This window comes from Mustela nigripes, chromosome 10, assembly GCF_022355385.1.
Source record: "Mustela nigripes isolate SB6536 chromosome 10, MUSNIG.SB6536, whole genome shotgun sequence".
Lineage (NCBI taxonomy): Eukaryota > Metazoa > Chordata > Mammalia > Carnivora > Mustelidae > Mustela > Mustela nigripes.
The window spans coordinates 44,264,846-44,283,056 of NC_081566.1; the positions used below are offsets into that span (position 1 = coordinate 44,264,846).

At 35.6% G+C, this 18,211-nt stretch overlaps 1 protein-coding gene across 1 annotated transcript in view; it reads left to right on the forward strand.

Moving 5' to 3' along the window:
• KCNT2 (potassium sodium-activated channel subfamily T member 2) overlaps positions 1-18,211 on the forward strand; it is a 344,033-nt gene that overhangs the window by 208,860 nt on the left and 116,962 nt on the right. The window contains exon 14 of the mRNA XM_059414103.1: positions 7,858-7,966. Coding sequence (XP_059270086.1) covers positions 7,858-7,966 — 109 coding nt within the window. The remainder of the gene's footprint in view (positions 1-7,857; positions 7,967-18,211) is intronic.

Consider the following 18,211-nt stretch of genomic DNA (forward strand, 5'->3'; position numbering starts at 1 on the left):
TTGCTTTGTTTTCACTTACCACTTCCTGCTTTTCTTCTATTATAACACAGTTTTCTTCTCATCTCTATACTGGTTCCCATTGCCTGTGCTCTGTCAGCAACTTTGTAATGTTTTCTCTCCTTAATCTTCACACATTTTTTGTTGTTAATTTTCCATAAAAATTTAAATATCCTTCTACCTCTCTGATTTTTTAAATTAAATTAAATTTTATTTTATTTTATTTCAGTGTTCCAAAATTCATTGTTTATGTGCCACACCCAGTGGCATGAAGTACATGCCTCCATAATACCCACCACCAGGCTCACCGGCCCCACCCCCTCCAAAACCCTCAGTTGTTTCTCACAGTGCACAGTCTCTCGTGGTTTGTCTCCCTCTCCGATTTCCCCCAACTCCCTTCTCTTCTCCATCTCCCAGTATCTTCCGTGTTATTCCTTCTGCTCCACAAGTGAGTGAAACTGTATGATAATTGACTCTATCTGTGTGGCCTATTTCTTTTTTTTTTTTTTTTAAAGGTTTTATTTATTTATTTGACAGACACAGATCACAAGTAGGCAGAGAGGCAGGCAGAGAGAGAGGAGGAAGCAGGCTCCCCGCTGAGCAGAGAGCCCAATGTGGGGCTCGATCCCAGGACCCTGGGATCATGACCTGAGCTAAAGGCAGAGGCTTTAACCCACTGAACCACCCAGGGGCCCTGTTTGACCTATTTCACTCAGCATAATCTCTTCCAGTCCCTTGCATGTTGTTTTAAGAAAATTACTTTTGTCCACTTTCTTCACCGTTCAAATAACTTATTCTTAATTATCCTTAAAATCTTCCTTTAAACATCACCTCCTTGGAGATGCTTTTTTTCCATTTGCTCCAGGGCAGGAAAGGTGTCCTTTTGTATCCCCTATCATTTTTTTTTTGTAACATTTATCACAGTGTAACAGTATATTTGCTACTGATGAATCTAGAGATCTTTCCAAATCCCTTTGAATCAGTGACTCAAATCATTTTAGTCTAGCTGCAATTTGTGTGTGTTTGATTGCAAAGTAACAAAATTGATTTCAAGGTCAAGTTTGACTTCATTCCTTCCAAACTGCCCAATTAAATGATGGGTGTTTGGGGAACATAGTGGTTATATTTTTTTCAGTTATCAGTTTAATTTAGTGGCTGTTTGAGTCATTTGTCCATCTGATAGTAAGCAGTAATCCTTAAAGTGGGTTCAGGAAAAAGGAAAACCACTAGAATATATCACTTATTTTAATCCATTTGTTTAATCAGTTTTAAAGTTGTTTAATTTTTGTTGAGATCTCTGTCAGTAGTTTGAATTTAAATTAATAATAATGGATTTAGACAAGTTATTTTACTTCTGAACATCTGATTTGTTATCTGAAGATGGTTTAACACCATATACATCATAGAGCTTTTGAGAGTTTTAATAATATATATATAATCACTTAGCATAGAAACTAAAATATTGTTTGGTATTATTATTACTATTAAGATGATTCAATAACTATATTCTTAACTCTCAATAACTATCATGAGCTAGTGAGGAGAGAATACATTGTTAGAACCCCAAGAAATCAGAGCCCTGAGGACACTGATTTTTCAAAAAATATTAAAACTGCTGTATTTCTGACATGTTTCAAAGAAACAGAGGTTAATAGAATTAACTGTACTGCTCTGGAATACAGGAAACTTGATTCTCCTGAGCATTTAATTAATATGATACATTAAAACCTGCAGCATTAAGATAATGCAAGGATTCAAGCAATTGGAAAATCAAGCAAGCTTCTCATACTTTATATTATTGAGATGTAATAAATCTGTTTTTTAGGGTGCTGCCAATCTCAAATGGAGCTGAATTGTCTATGTTTAATAAGCATTCTTATATTCAGATCCTGTGAAACTAAATGACTTTTAAAGGTTCACTTAAGCCTATTCTTAGATTTGTTGTGGTTGAACGGCTCACTATCCTGGAACTGGCAAAAGTCTTTGTTGTATGATCACTCATGTGTGTGTGCACACACACACACGCAACACACACACACATTTCACCAATTGGTTATTGTATTGATTAAAGAGACAGGGTCAAAATCATGTTCAATTGTTAGAGATTATCCATTCTCCTCTAAGGAAAAAAAAAAAAGCAATTTTCATAGCAATCGACCCTCTCATGCTTATAAACAGTCTAATAAGCAAAGAATATGTGAGATATTTTATAACACAATTTGTTCACTCAGTTTATGTAATAAACATATCCCCATAAAATGAAAACAAATAGCAGTTTTTAAAATTTACCCTGTTTGGTGTTCCTGTTTTAAAGCTCTTTTCCAAAGGATATTTGATTTCTGTAAATCACAACCCTGCATTGGTTTAGTGCATTTTCCACTGTTGTTACTGCTTTCCAAAGATCTGTTACCTAGCAACTGCATAGAAGAAGCTTCTAGTATTTTAAATCATACAGGAGCTCAGAAAACACTGAGGCAGACTTTAAAAAAAGATTCTGACTTGTTAAATTGTAATTAACAATTTTATTTTCCTTAAAGTAAAAGGGATTTGAAAACAGATTTGATTCATAAGTATCTATAAACTTGTATCTTTAATTCTAAGTGCTTATCTTAAAAGCCCCTTAGATTAAAAATAATAAAATAGCAATAAAAAGAAACAACGAATCTCACATAATCCTACTATTTTATAAGTCATAGTTTTTGAAAATTTGCCTACTCATTGAGTTAGCTACTGTTAATAGTTTGATTCCTGCTCTTAAAATTTTCTGTGCTTATTCAGACATACATGTGAGCATATAAGCTTACACGCAGAAGTCAGCATTTTTATAAAACTACAATCGTGTTTTAATTCCAGAACAATAAATGTATGCTATATTGCTTTGCTACTTACGTTTTTAAAAATGTATTATTGGCATTATTTCAAGATAGTTTATTGAAGTCTTTGTTTTTAATAAGCATGATTGTGAGGTTATGTACTTGTTTAGAATTCTGAACAGCATTTCATACTCATTGTTTACCTTTCTTCTCAGAAAATCCTACGAGGCACATACAGTTACTCTTCACATTTTAAAAATCAGGCAAATTAGGCTCAGAGGGATCAGTATCTGCCCATGTGTTGGCACACTCAGTAGTGACAACACTTGATCTCCTGTGCTCATGCTTTAACAGGAAGCCACAAACAAGAAGGTTCTAAATCAAAACAGATACACAGAAACTGTAAAAGGATGAGAAGAAGACATGAAATGCACATCATTTTGAAAGAGGACATGCTTTCTTCAACAAGGGAGGAAAATTAGGCACTATAAAGAAAAAAAGGGATCGATTCTATCATTGCTAAGGAATTACCTCCGCATAATCGAGATGGAGTTTTGCCATTATGTGGTCTCACCAACAAGAAGGAAAGAGTTTGGGAAAGGTGGTTTTGTCTACAAAAAAATAAGACAGTAGCTGGACGGACCTAGTGAAGTGACGATATTTCACTAAAGGGAAGCTGGAAAATGTAATTTCTACCTGGGCAACCATGCACCCAGCGACAGTTGGGGGATGGGTGAGAGGAAATAAGAGCTTCTCTTACTCAAAGGAAGAAGGACGGAATGAACATGGGTGAAAGCAGTTTCAGCCACAGTCCAGATCCTTATACACCTAGTAGTCCTGTACAATATTTTCCCTATATATTGAGAGATTCATCTATTTATATGAAAAACACTCCCCAGAGTTTTATCAATTATTGCATCCAGCTCAAAACCCAGGACTTCTGCATAATGCAAAGTCAGTTGTAGGTGTAGCTTCTCATGGTCTGGCAACACACATGCTAATAAATTAGTTAGCTACCTCTACCCCTACTGCTTATGCATATAGAATAGTGAAACAAGATAATTTTGGTAAAATATCGGTGTTTAGAAAAAGGAAGAACTGGAGACACACAGCAGTCATTGGTCCATAGCAATGAAGAAATCCTGTCAGCCATGAATGGTAGAGACCTCGGAATAAATTCCTTATTAGACACTCATTCTGCTCTTAAGGAGTAACTCCTTTGTCTTTTCATGTCTATTCAAAGATATTCTTTATTCACTATTCTCTGTGGCCCCAGAAAAAGTTCAGATTGAAGCAGATTTCTTTCATTCCTTTCCATGTGTCAATAATTGTGCTCTAAGTTCTTCTCCAAGGACTTTCTTAAACCTGCTGTATTTACTGGTTATTGTTGCCCTGCTCATATCTTCTTGATTGTAATGTAAGCTACCTTGCCATCATCTAAAATAGGTAAGTTTGAGTGGGAAAACAGTACTTGAATCCAATTCTTGCCACAGGCCTGGCTTTATTGGTTTGGGAGAAGTCTTAGTGTAAGGCCTCTCCTAAAGACTCTGAGAGAATATCATCTCCTGCTGTTCAGGGTATGGGTCACTTTTTCGGTTCTGCAACTGTCCAGATTCTTTCTTGGACGCTTGATTTAGCTTTCTGGCTGTAAGAAATAATGCCCTGTTTAAAATAGCTTTGTTCCTTTCTCTGCTTCCAAAGTGATCAGTTCTTACCTCGGGTCGTCTCTTTATGTACACCTGACTAAAATCAGCAAGGCCCTGTCAACCACACATTTGTATTCTTGTCCCTTCCAATCATTTCTCTAGATATGTTTCCATAGATATGTTGTTTCTGCATACAGAGGGGAAAATGGATAATAAGGAAAAATAGCAATTTCTGTTACAGATATAATTCTCCATTATGCATATTCAATATACCTAAATTTTATATAACATTGTCTCACATTTATTTTTAAGATTTTATTTATTTATTTGACAGACACAGATGACAAGTAGGAGGAAAGGCAGGCAGAGAGAGAGGAGGAAGCAGGCTTCCTGCTGAGCAGAGAGCCTGATGTGGGGCTCGATCCCAGGACCCTGGGATCATGACCTGAGCTGAAGGCAGAGGCTTTAACCCACTGAGCCACCCAGGCGCCCCAAGTCTCACATTTTAAATTAGAAAATTATTTGATAAAAATTGGCAGTTTGCAACTGGGAAATATCCCAGAAAAGACAAGTAGCAGAAATTTAAAAAAGAGAGAGAGAGAGAGCTGAAAAGCCCTTGGTCTCCTAGTTTACTCATTCTTTCCAACACTGTATGGTCGTAATAGTTAATGATATTGATAGCCATGAAAATGATTCTCTCAATGCCCTAGACTTCTGTACCTATAATTCCCCTATGTTGAATGTTCTTGTTCACCGTCCTATTTCAGCACCCGCTTCCAGAGGGATCCACAGATCATGTCATTACTTGTTAATGTGACGCTTCCATAATCTCTGTTCCTGATGATCCTGTTTCTGACCACTGCCTCTCATTCCAATTCACATCCTCTAGTACAGAACTCCACCTATCTTTTGACTACACCGGGACTTAAAATGCATTGATTCTACAAAACGTTTATCATTATTGACAACAGCAGATGCCGTCTTCTCTACTTAACCTGTTTGAATTCCATAGCACACCATTATAATCCATTATTTTAATTCATCCTCAGTTCATTGACCTTTAGTGAGACTTGTCAGAAGTCACTGGTGGTGAATTCTCTCGGTCTTCTTGACAGAAGGTAGTCCATGCATTTGAATGTGGCCTGAATAAATAAAATAAACAAAAGATAATGTGCAGCCTATTCCCACTTGAAATCCATGATCCTTGATTTCTCAGGGTCAGCAGCTGCCGGATATCATTTCTGTGTCTCACTGTTCTGTTTCTTCTTCCACTCTCTGAAGCAACTATGCTGTATTTTCTCCTCTTAACCTCCAGCTTCTCCTTTACTCAGTATTTCCACCAATTTCACAAAGAAAACAGAACCATAAGAAGAAAAACAGAATTTTCATAAACTTCCACCTATACAATCTACCTACCAACCTGCATGTACACCCATCTGTTCTGCCTCCCCTCCTCTTATTATAAATGAGCAATTTTAGGAGGGTTGTGACTAAGAAAAGTCATGGAAAGGTAGTATAGTATGCTTGTAAGGTTACCCAAATTCTGCTAGTGTATGAGTGACATTTTAAGGAATGTGAAATATATCCTATAAGCTTTAGGATTTATGGAAGGTCATTAATTTGTTTGGCTTATAGCACTGTCTAGTTATTGGTGATAACAGAAATATTCCATACTTACATTGTCTGATACTGTAGGCGGTTACCACAGATGTTTTTGAGCACTTTATTGCTATTAAAAGATGGCTAGTAAGATGGAGCAACTGAACTTTTATGCGTATTTCAATGTATTTAAATGGGGCGGTGGCAGCTCTAATTGGACAGCACAATTTTGGAAGGGTAATAAAATGCTGAAGAGTTAGAAGGCATGAAAAGCAATTAAGAAGCTCTTGCATTTGTCTAGGTGAGAGATAAACGTAGTTTGAATAAAGATTCATTGTATGTATGGAAGGAAAGGGAGAAAGAAAAAAAAAGAATGGGAGAGAGAAAGAAAGAAAAGCATTTCTGTTGGTGGTGAAATCAGACCTGACCTGAAATTATTTGGTAGCAATCCCCACACTGAATTTTATTTTTCCACTTAGTAGTCACACATTTAGCTGCAGGAATAATAGTATGTTAAAGCATACGTTGCTCCCTAGGTGTATTACATAGGGTCTGGTAGATAAAGCACATTGCCTTTCTAAAATCTAAAATAATAATAATAATAATAATTCTAAAAGCTGATATCTGGCTCTTAAGAATTATGGATAAGGATTGGAACCCTGTAACAAGTAGGGACAGTGGAATAGAGGTGGAGAAAGACAGAGAAGACTTTAGTGGCATGTTCAATAAACCTTGGCTATCATATGGCATTGAGAAGTGAGGAGCGAAGTTGCAGTACTTAACTGATTCTGCCGCCCGGGGGCCCCTGTGTGTTCATTCTGTAGATATCCAACTCACCTACAAATTCAATCGTCTATTTCTTAACGTAGCTAAAACTATTTTCTGGGAATATTTATTTTTTTAGAACTTTACACATTGTCTTTATTTCTCATACCAACTGTAATTGTTTACTTGGGAAGGAAAGTCCACCCCCCCCAAGTAAACAGTATCTTAATCATTTCTCTAAAATATGACTTTTATGGAAAATTGGATACCTGGTGTCTGTGCCCTCATTGCTGTATGAAGTAATAGACATGGGCTGAGTAGCATCACCTCTCTTTAATGTGGCCTGCAACCTCTCATGTGGCCCCATCTTTATAGCACACTCTTTTGTTTTTATGTCAGTGACTTCAACTGCCATTTAATATCTTTCCTGATTGAATCCTATCATCTCTTGCATTTATGACTGTAGGTCCTGAGGTCAAAGTACAATTTTAATTTAAATGTATTTTAGCATTAGTTTTTATTGCCTGAAGTCATAGTTGTTTTGATTGTACAAAATCTATTACCACTATATAAATGTTATCTACCATGTCTTTTAATAATTCTAAGTCTGTGTGCCATGTGACCATGAATTTGAAAAATCAATAATGCTTTAAATCAATACTACTGCATTTCATACCATAGAATTATCAGAATTAAAAGGTACTTTATACAGTCCCTGAATTGTTTTCCATACTGCACCTTCAAACTATCTATCTACCTCTCACCTCCTTGTACAGATGAAGCACAGAAAAAATAAACGCTTTGCTGAAGGCTGCCGATTTTATTAAAGACAGAAGGGGCCACTTAACTCATAATCTAGTACTCACTCTCATGAAACATTTTTCCTGGGGAAAATTGCACACGTAAAAATATCTTAAGACAAGTGTGTTTATGTGGAAACTTCTGTAATTTTATTTGCTGTTTTATTTTTCATATTATTTTAAATTAGTGCTCTCCCAGGGTAAATTATTCTAATTTACCTGTTCTATTTCAAACAGATCACGTTGTTTGTGAAGAAGAGTTTAAATACGCCATGTTAGCTTTAAACTGTATATGCCCGGCAACATCTACACTTATTACACTACTGGTTCATACCTCTAGAGGGCAGTAAGTATATGTTTTCTTTAAGATAATGAATTTTTACATTGTAAAAAAATAATAATAACAATAATATAAGTGCAGTCCTGTGATTTAGAAGTACAGTAAGCCAAGGTATATAGCTATATATGTACCTATACTTGTATTTGTGTGAGTTATCTTCACCTGCAGACAGATGGATAGATAGACAAATATAGACCAGTTAAGAGGTAGGGTGGAGGTGGGGGGGGGGGTGGTCTAAGACATAAAAAACTGGCAGTTATTTTCTGTGTTTTTTAAACTAATCCTGAGATAATTTGTTTCATCCTAAATTCTAAGTGTCTACATCATTTGTTAGGTCTAGGATTAGGACACTGTTTCTATTTTCAAGATACTTAATGAATAAAACTTTAAAACACAGGATAATGACAATCATTAGTATGAGATCTTGAAACCATTTTTTTTCTTTTCCTGCGGTAAGTTTTTATTTTAAAGCTACACGTACATGATTGACCTCAAAATTAAAACTTTACAGTTACTATAAAATAACAAAGTACTTGATAAAATTAGCGAGTAATATAAAAGAAATCACTTTTTTATAGCATTTCAAGGTAGATGAGGGAAAGTTCTAAGACCATTTTGTTGTTCGATGAGAGAGTTTGTATTTGACTTGGATGATCAAGGAAAATATAATCCGTGAGCACACCCCACTCTTATTTGAAGAGACAAATGTTACATTGCTTTTCATACCTTTTTTTATTCCTTATTTAGTATTTTAGACAAAGTGTTGATTTTCAAAGTAAATTTTACTGTGGTGCTTAAAAATATGATTATTTAAAACTAGTAAGTTAATTGATTGCTATTTAAGTGAAGTGTCAAATCAAATAAATCAAGAAGGAAAATTCTTTTTGGGGATTTAGTCTTTAATTTTTTTTTAAATTTCTTGGGATTTAATACTAGATCGAGTAAATTGCTAATTGGAAAATAACAAATACCCTGCAGTATTTTCAGGTAGATTTTACTCCCTTATTTTTAATTATGTCTCTGCTCTATTGAGATAGTAAGATTTTCTGAGGAGCAATTTTCTTAAAGTTCTGAATGAAAATATTTCTATTCTCTATATTTACAAACCTTTAATTTGTGCAATGGAAAAGATGTAACAGGTTTATGAATAAATTGTTTTTCTTTGAAGAAAGTAATTTCATTTTAATGAAATTAAATAAAATACTGAAAATGACTTTAACACCAATCAATGGACCATTTATAGAACTCATCACAAGGGTTCATTATTTTTCCAAGCTCTCTTTGTCATGGAGATGCAACTTTAAAACTGAATATCTAGTCTCATTTTATTGTTGTAGAAATGATAAAAATGAGGCTCATCAACGCTAACATACATCATTAATTATAGACTGGTTAAATTGCACTGTTCAAGTCCTAGTAAATATTATTTATTGGCATACAATATTGCCTTAGTGAATAAATTGCTCTTGCTCTAAGTTAAAAAGGCATTTCATTGATCCTTAAAATATGACATTTCCCCAATATACTTTAATGAATTTTGCCTTACTACAAAAGAGGGTAATGTTGTCGAAGACATTTTTCCACATAATTAAGGATTTTCTTTGAATAAGATTGACCAGCAAAATTACTTCACAACTGTCACCATAAATGCTGTAGTCCACCAGAATAACTTTATTGAGCCATAATTTACATACCATACAAACCACCCATCTATTGCATACGATTTAATGTTTCTTGGCATAGTCACAGTCTTGTGAAAACATCACCACCGTCTAACTCCTGAATATTTTCATCACTCAATTTTATAAATGAGAAGTCCAGGGCACAGCATCTAGTATAGCATGTCTGACTCAACACTGCACCTAGTTCATTCCATTTTTTTTTTTAATTCTAACATTTTTAGCTGTAGAACTTAATCCCCAAGATTCTCTCCTTGTAATCACAAAGTGTCTGCTTTGCTTTAGGCTATTCTCCTAAGTAGAAAGAGGGGAATGACAAAGGTGCAAAGTATTGCCAGCTGGGACTACTTGAAACTTTCCATGAAATCCAACCATTGTATTTTAACATCTTAAGATAGAGTTATATTTTGCATATTAAAATGTGAGTTTGTTTTAATTATGTCTGCTAGGAATGTAAATAATTTTAAAATTAAAAATTTTGTATACACACTTTATATATACATATATATACATATTTATTTAAATTTATGTGTTTACTCTTTTATAATAATTAGGTTATATATTATAAGAATAAAAGATAAATCAAAGGATCTTGTCAGGAGATATATTGATTCATGCAAATAACTGTGAAAGCCTAAGTTTTCTGTGTGAAATACAAAGGTCATTGCTTCTTATTAGAGAGACAGCTCAAATGCGGTGATTGCAAAATTGGCACTATTAAAAAATACTATTAAGTATATCTGTAGTAGAGTTGTTAATTATTATTACTTTTTGATAGTTGGCCCTTTACCTGAATTTTAACATATTATTTATTAGTGAGCCAAAATCAAGCCTATTATTATAAAATATGTGATCCAGAAACTTCTCTCACTAAAGTACCAACTAAAATTGGACTTTCTGGGAAGTACATATCCTAATCACAACTGAAATTACTTCTGTTTGGTAGTGTTCATGCTGTAAATGGGGCTCATAAATTTAGGAAGGAAACGTGACAGAGATAAAAGATCACCCACTCTGGCAGCTTGAAATGGTTGACTCACTAACTGGCAAAGTTAACTATCACTGAGCCAATTATATCCTCCATTTCATTCTCAATCATTTTTTATGGAAAATTTGCGATAATAATTTTCTCATCCATTACTTTATTCATTTATTTGACAATTATTTTATTGAATGGTTACTCTGTGACAGAACCATTCCAGGTGTTACGGTTTCAACAAGGAAACCAATAGAAAAATTCTAGCTGTCATGAAGGTGTTATTCCAACTGGGGAGACAGACCAAAAATAAATATGTAAAATATATCTCAGATAGACACACATCTAATGATTTGAGAAACAGCAAGTGGACTAATGTCTCTAGAATGGAGGGACAAGAAAGATAGTAAAAACTGAGATCTGACAGGGAAACACTGGTTCTCTGGCCATTATAAGGGTGGTACCCATCATTCTCAAATGAAAGATCATTGAAAGATTCTGAGCAGAAGAGTGATAAAATTTGAATAAGAGAAACAAACACACGGGCTTTTTGGTTGAACAAAAACAATTAAGAGATTATGGACTAATCTAAGCCAGAGAAGTTAAATCTTATCTTGGGGAAGGGCACAAGCATGGAAGTGATTAGAAGCACTCAGATTCTAGATGTATTTTGAAGGCTTTGTTGTCAGGAATTAATTAGATGTGGGGTGGAACAGAAGGAGAAGAGTCTAGCATGACTGCAAATTTTTAGACCAAGCAACCAGAAGAATATAATTGTGATTTACCACAATGAAGAAGACTGGGGAGGATCAAGATTTTCATTTTGGACATAATTTAAGGTACTTGTTAGACTCCCCAAATTGTGTCTAATATAGTCTGGAGCTTAGCTACACTGATGATAAAAATTTGGCTGTCATCAGCATATGGACACTTTAAACCATGAAAATGGATGAAGTCACTTCACAGGATTATTTTGAGGATTAAGTACAGTCATCCCAGACCCTAGTAGGTAGGTACTCTTTAATTCTCTCATTGGCTCTATCTACATGTATCATGTGAGTCAGATTCTATACGCGTCAAAATTATTTTTTAAATTTGGTGTCAGGGACAGTTTGAGTGTGGCAGGAGAGATGCATTAAAGACAAAGCACGACACCCAGAACCATATATGTATTTGTGATGGAGAAAGAAAAGACTGAGGCCATGCACACATGTGTTTTTTATTTAAATTAGAATATGTTTGTAACTTTATCTGGATATTTTTTGGAACAAAGAATGATATTAATGAGCAAATATTTATCGTAGTGTTTCCAAACAAGTAACAGTGAAGGTATGTATCTCACTATGGCCAATCTTTCAACTCAGTCTTAAATATTACAGAGATTGGGATTAAATATATTTGGAAAAAGATGACTCAGGTATGTACAATGTCAGGCATTTTACTCTCAAGCAATGTATTATTCAGTCATGGAAGGTTTCATAGAAAAAAGCCAAGTAGAGTTACAGGAGGTACAAAACTATTTTGTTTTCTTAAAAGATACAAGTTTTGAGATGCCTGGGTGGTTCAGTCAGTTAGGTGTCTGCCTTCGGCTCAGGTCTTAATCTGAGGGTCCTGGACTTGAGTCCCACATCAGGCTCCCTGCTCAGTGGGGAGTCAGCTTTTCCCCTCGCCTCTGCCACTCCCTCTGCTTGTGTGCACTCCCTCTTTCTCTGACAAATAAATAAATGAAATCTTTTAGAAAAACGATGCAAGTTTTCAGTGAACTTTTCAAAATTTGTTTAGAAGAAATGCATTATAAAAAATAATTTAAAAAGGAAAGTATTAAATGCAGTAAAATTATTTTAAAATGTAGCAGAAGACATAAGGATAAAAAAAGACAGATATCAGAGAAAATGGTTAAGTCATATAAATGTAAGCAGGTAACAGTTGCTGGCAGATTCAGATTTCATAATACATTATTACAATATATTATAATAATTTTCTTTTGATTTCTATGGCCACAGAAAGGGAGGCCTCAAATAGAAATCAATTCGTATGTGATATAAATATATGTTTTAAGTATTTTGAATGGGTGGAAAGATGTAAGAATTCCAATGTTACAGTCCATAACTACATATTAGAAGTAAGGGGAAGGCCAAGTTGCTTTTTTATTTTAGTAAAATCAATTTCAAGAAGTTGCAGTTTTGTAACTATGTTCCTCGGGGGTGGTTATTTCATAAGAAGCCCTTCATTAAGTTACTAGGACGAGTGTGTTATTTTCATCAGTGGGATCTGGAAACTGCAGATTTGGGTATTGCTGCAGTGCTTTTTGTAAAACAAAAATTAAACACTAGTAAGTTTTGTCTGTTGTTTTCAATGTAATTGGTCTATTTTAAAAAAAGAAGAACACCTTCATTTGTGGTTATTTCCTTAGCTTGCAAAATTTTATTGTACCTCTACATGCAAAGTGTTTGTAAAATTATAGAGAGATAGTCTTGTTCATAATTCTGTCATGAACACTATAATTATGTACATTTAAATTTAAGTGAAATTTAGGTTTTCTCAAATAACTGTTTCACCAGAGACTGCTTAATAGTTTTGGGAAATCTTCAACCATAGTAGAAACACATTAAGCCAAAATGCACTGTAATTAATTTTTGTGTGTGGTATATAAATAGTGGTTCTATTATTTCGTATTATTGCCAAATTTGTGTTCCAAGGTGCAATTACTAATGCTTTTGGATGGAAGTTAATAATTTTCCTGAAAAGTAAAATTATGTACTCAAGTAAGACTGGGAAATGCAGGATAACACATTACATTTTTAATGGCTTATTTTTGAGTCTTTTCATTTAAACCAAATTTAGACTCACAGAAAAGTTACAAAAATAATACAGAGAGATCCTACCTACCCTTCCCATATAAACTTCTATTAACGTTTATATCTTACAGTATCATAGTGCAGTTCTCAACATCACAAATTAACATTGGTACAATACAATTGACTAAATTATTGGTCTAAATGAATTTCACCAGATTTGCCATTAAAATCCCTTTACTGTTCCAGGATCTTCTCCCTGGCAGATTCAGGGAGAAGCTGTTTCTGAAATAACTTAGCAATTATTTCTGCTACGCCTCCTCCAATTGGTGGTAGTTTCAGTGGGTAAGATTGGAAATCAGTATAAATGAATGACTTTTAATGCGTGTATATCAAAGGTAGACACAGAAACTTAGATCTGTGTCTGTATGGGCCTGTGAGTATATACAAATATAATTCCCAACTCTTTGTTTACTGAGAGAGCAAGGACGGCTCAGTAGCCCTTAGCACAGTTAATGTTCACATCTTGGTTACTACACACAGTTCTCTAATAATAACATCCAGGGCTTCTTGGGGTACTGGGTGGATTGAGGATGTAGGCAGGGAATGTACAAGAGGAGTCTGGAAAAATCTTGTGGTGCCAGAAAGTCAGGAGTTGCTCTGAAGAGTGGGGGGGTTTGTCGAAATGACATAAGAAATAACTTGAAGGAGTTCCTAACATGCTAAGATGGGAGAATTTGAGAAACAAAGTAAATAATGTTAACATTCGATTTTAACCCATAAAATCAAGTAAATACACTAATGGAGGAAAGCAGTGAATAAATAAACAGGAAAAAAGAATAGCTCATTTCTTACGAAAGAATTCGAACTAATAAATGTGGAAGGAAAGAGAGAAATAAGAAGTCATCCCAAGGCAAACAAAGCTTGTAGACACCATCCTCCAAAGGGTGCTAGTATTAGTGGGTGAATGTTTAAGGAAAGCCAGGATCATTGTGTGGTCTCAACATGTCTGTCCATGGTATTTCATAACTATGAAAGGAAAAATTATAATTTTATAGTGAAGTAACCTGACAGACACGGTTTTAATCAAGAGACCAAGGTGAACATCACCAATAAAAAGAGATGTCAACATCATGTAATTCCTGTGATATGCTAAGAAGTACATGACTAAAAGAAGAGCATGACATAATTTCTTTGGTATTCTTAATAATATTTCCTGATTTTGAAGAAATACCTAGACATACCAAAATTGAGAACATCCTACAAAATACTGATCAGTACTCTCCCAGATGCCAAGATGGTGAAAGATAAGGAAAGCCTGAGGAAATAAATACTTATTTTTAAGCATTTTAGTCCACTTTATTTGGGAGTGATTTAAATATTTTAAATAGTATTTTGACTGGCGGAATTCTCCAAACAAAATCGTCAGGAAGTAAGTATATCTGGAGAAAACCAAGAGCAAGGTAGGGCAATATTTTGTTTTATCTTTTTCTTTTTTTTTTAAGTAAGTTGTTCACCCCAAGTATGGGGTTGGAACTCATGACCCTAAGATCAAGAGTTGCGTACTCTACCTCCTGAGCCAGTCAGGTGCCCTCATTTTGTTGCATCTTTGACCCTAAGCAGAACTACAAGGGTCTGCACTAGAACGTGAGGAAGTCTTCACTGTTTCTCTGACCCCAGATGAAAATTAACCATGAGACTTCCCAGGTCTCTTATACGCCAACATCCGGGGAGTCCCTATTTTAAACACCGTGTTGAGGGAAAAGGAAAATCAAATGTCTTTTACCATCTCCAAAAAAAGGACCGAAGGGAGGGAAGCATGGACAGAGGTAGAGATGAGAAGGGTTGGAGAGTTTTTCTCCTTTATAATACTGAGCTGGTCACAGAAGGCCCAGGGAATCAGTTGCCTTTAGAAAGGAAGAGAAAGTTTCTTAAAAGTAACAGAGATTAGGGATGCCTGGGTGATGCAGTGGGTTAAGTGCTGGGCTCTTGGTTTCAGCTCAGGTCTTGATGCCAGGGTTATGAGGTGGAGTCCAGTGTGGGACTCTGTACTCAGGGCAGAGTCTGCTTCAGACTCTCTCTCCATCTCTCCCTCCCCTCTACACTTGTGTACTCTCTCTAAAAAAAGGTAACGGAGATTATAATTACCCCCTTGACTGAAAGGTAAATGGGGGGAAAAAAAACGTGTCTGGGGTGGCAGGACGATCTCAAATGAATTACCTTTAGTTCTCTTGGAAGTTTCCCATTCCAAAACTGATAGAAGATTACATTTTGTCATCTGGTAGATCTAATGCAGTCAGTCTCTTTCCATAGGAAGCTACAAGTAAAAATAGAGTGTCCGTTAAGAGGCACTTGGTTTTCCTTTAGAGTAAAACACTATTTTTTTTTTTTCAGTTCTAATGTTTGATTGCTCCATTTCAAATAATTGTCACTTAGAGTATAAATCTTGAAATTTATTTGATCAAACTTTCTTAAGTCTGCACTTCTGTTTCCATTAATAGATAAATGTATATGCTTCTCAGTGCTTTCAATCGGAGTTGAGAAAATTAACAGGCTTCCCCCGCCCTCCCACCCTACCTCAAGTCTCTTTCCATCCCTAATGGCTCACACCATTAGCAACCTGGTAACTTACAGCTGCTTAGACCCCTAGGGAAAAGAAAGGAAGGTCATAGAAAGGGATTTGACATATTTCCTTCCCATAGCCTTCTCTTCTTTTCTGCTATGGAATATGAATTTCACTACAACAATAAACTACACAGTAATTCTCACTTTTTCTTCTAAAATCTCCCACCTCATACTACCCTGCTCAAAAGTGCTTGGATTTTCCTGGCTATTATATTAGTTTGCTAGGGCTGCCATAACAAAGAAACTGGGTGGTTTAAATAATAAAGTTTTATTTCTCACAGTCCTGGAGGTTGGAACTCTAGTGTCAGGGTATTGGTAGGTTTGGTTTCTTCCAAGGTCTCTGTCCTAGCTTGCACATGGCCATCTTCTTCTTGGGTCCTCACGTGATCTTTCCTATGTCTCTTCTGTCTCTTATGAAGATATCAGATTGGACTAGGGCTCATAGTAACAATCTTGTTTCAACTTCACTTTATTTTTAAAGATTTATTTATTTATTTGAGAGAGAGAGAGAGAGAAGGTAGAGGTGGAGGGAGAGGGAGAGAGAATCTCAATCAGACTCCATGCTGAGCATGGAACCTGATGTGGGGCTTGATTTCACAACCCTGAGATCAGGACCTGAGCCAAAACCATGAGTCAGATGTTCCTCTGAACAACCAAGATACCCCAACTTAATCACTTTTTTAAAAGTCTCTGTCTCTAAATATAGTCACGTTCTGAAGTGCTAGGGATTAGGACTTCAACATATGGTTTGGGGAGGGTATAAAATCCCTAACAGCTGTGGAGTTGGGGGGCACCATGGGTTTTGTTGGAACACATCTATAAGTTATGATTGTTTCCACTATTAAACAGTTCTGCTGGTTCTGTGGAAGCCTGCTTCTTTGACCATGGAGACTGAGAAAGATGGTGTTGTCTGTATACCCCAATGGTGCTTTTTCCATTTCTCCCATGACAAAACATTTTTGAAAAAGGACTACAAGATTGGAGGTCTGAATGGAGGTAATCACAAGAGAGGGAAATGATACACCTCTGAAGGTTACTTTTTTCTTTTATATAAGTGATGTGTACTGAAAATCTCCATGGAATTGCATTTTATTTGGTGTCTCTGAATTATGTTTGATTACCTGAGAAATGTATTCCTAAGCACACCTATTAAAATATCAATTGGAACAGTATTTCATTAAACATCGTTTGAGAAATTTGGATATTGCTCTCATCTGGTAATCTGCTTTTTGAAAGCCTTAAATAGCTCATCATTCATTATCAAATTAGATTCAAATATGTCCATTTAATTTAAGGCCCTCTATACTCCAATCCTAACTTATTTTTATATCCTCATCTCCCATGATTCTCTTATATATGTCGTGTCCTCCAAATAACATGATCCTAAATATACTTTGTGGTTTCCACTTTCCACATCTTTTTAAAAATGTTGTTCCCATTGCCTTGAATTCATTTCTTCTGGCTTTCCAGAGGATTTTTTCTAAATCAAAGATCCTATCTCCTCATGAATATTTTTAAACTCCCCAATTTAATGTGAATTTTTGTTTCTATGATCTTGTATATATATATATATATTTTTTAAGATTTTTTATTTATTTATTTGACAGACAAAGATCACAAGTAGGCAGAGAGGCAGACAGAGAGAGAGGAGGAAGCAGGCTCTCTGCCAAACAGAGAGCCCGATGCGGGGCTCGATCCCAGGACCCTGGGACCATGACCTGAGCCGAAGGCAGAGGCTTTAACCCACTGAGCCACCCAGGCGCCCCATGATCTTGTATATATTTTAACATATTCTGCCAGAGTATGTATTTTTTTAAGGGTTTTATTTATTTATTTTAGAGAGGGAGGGTGTGCCAGAGTGGGGGGAGGGGTGGAGGGGAAGGAGAAGGAGAGAGAATTTCAGGCAGACTCCCTGCTTCGCCCTGACATGGGGCTCAATCTCATGACCTCAAGATCATGACCTGTGCTGAAACTAGGATTTGGGTGTTTAACCAACTGAGCCATCCAGGTACCCTTACGGGTTTTTTTCTTTTAATGTATTTATTTTTTCCTGCTTAGCAAGCTGTATTTTCATTCAAGGTAGAAAATATTTTGTACTCATACCTTCACAGCAAGGACGCTCAACAAATATTAGTTAACTAAATGAAGTAAAGAGTGCACTAAAGATGGTTCACTG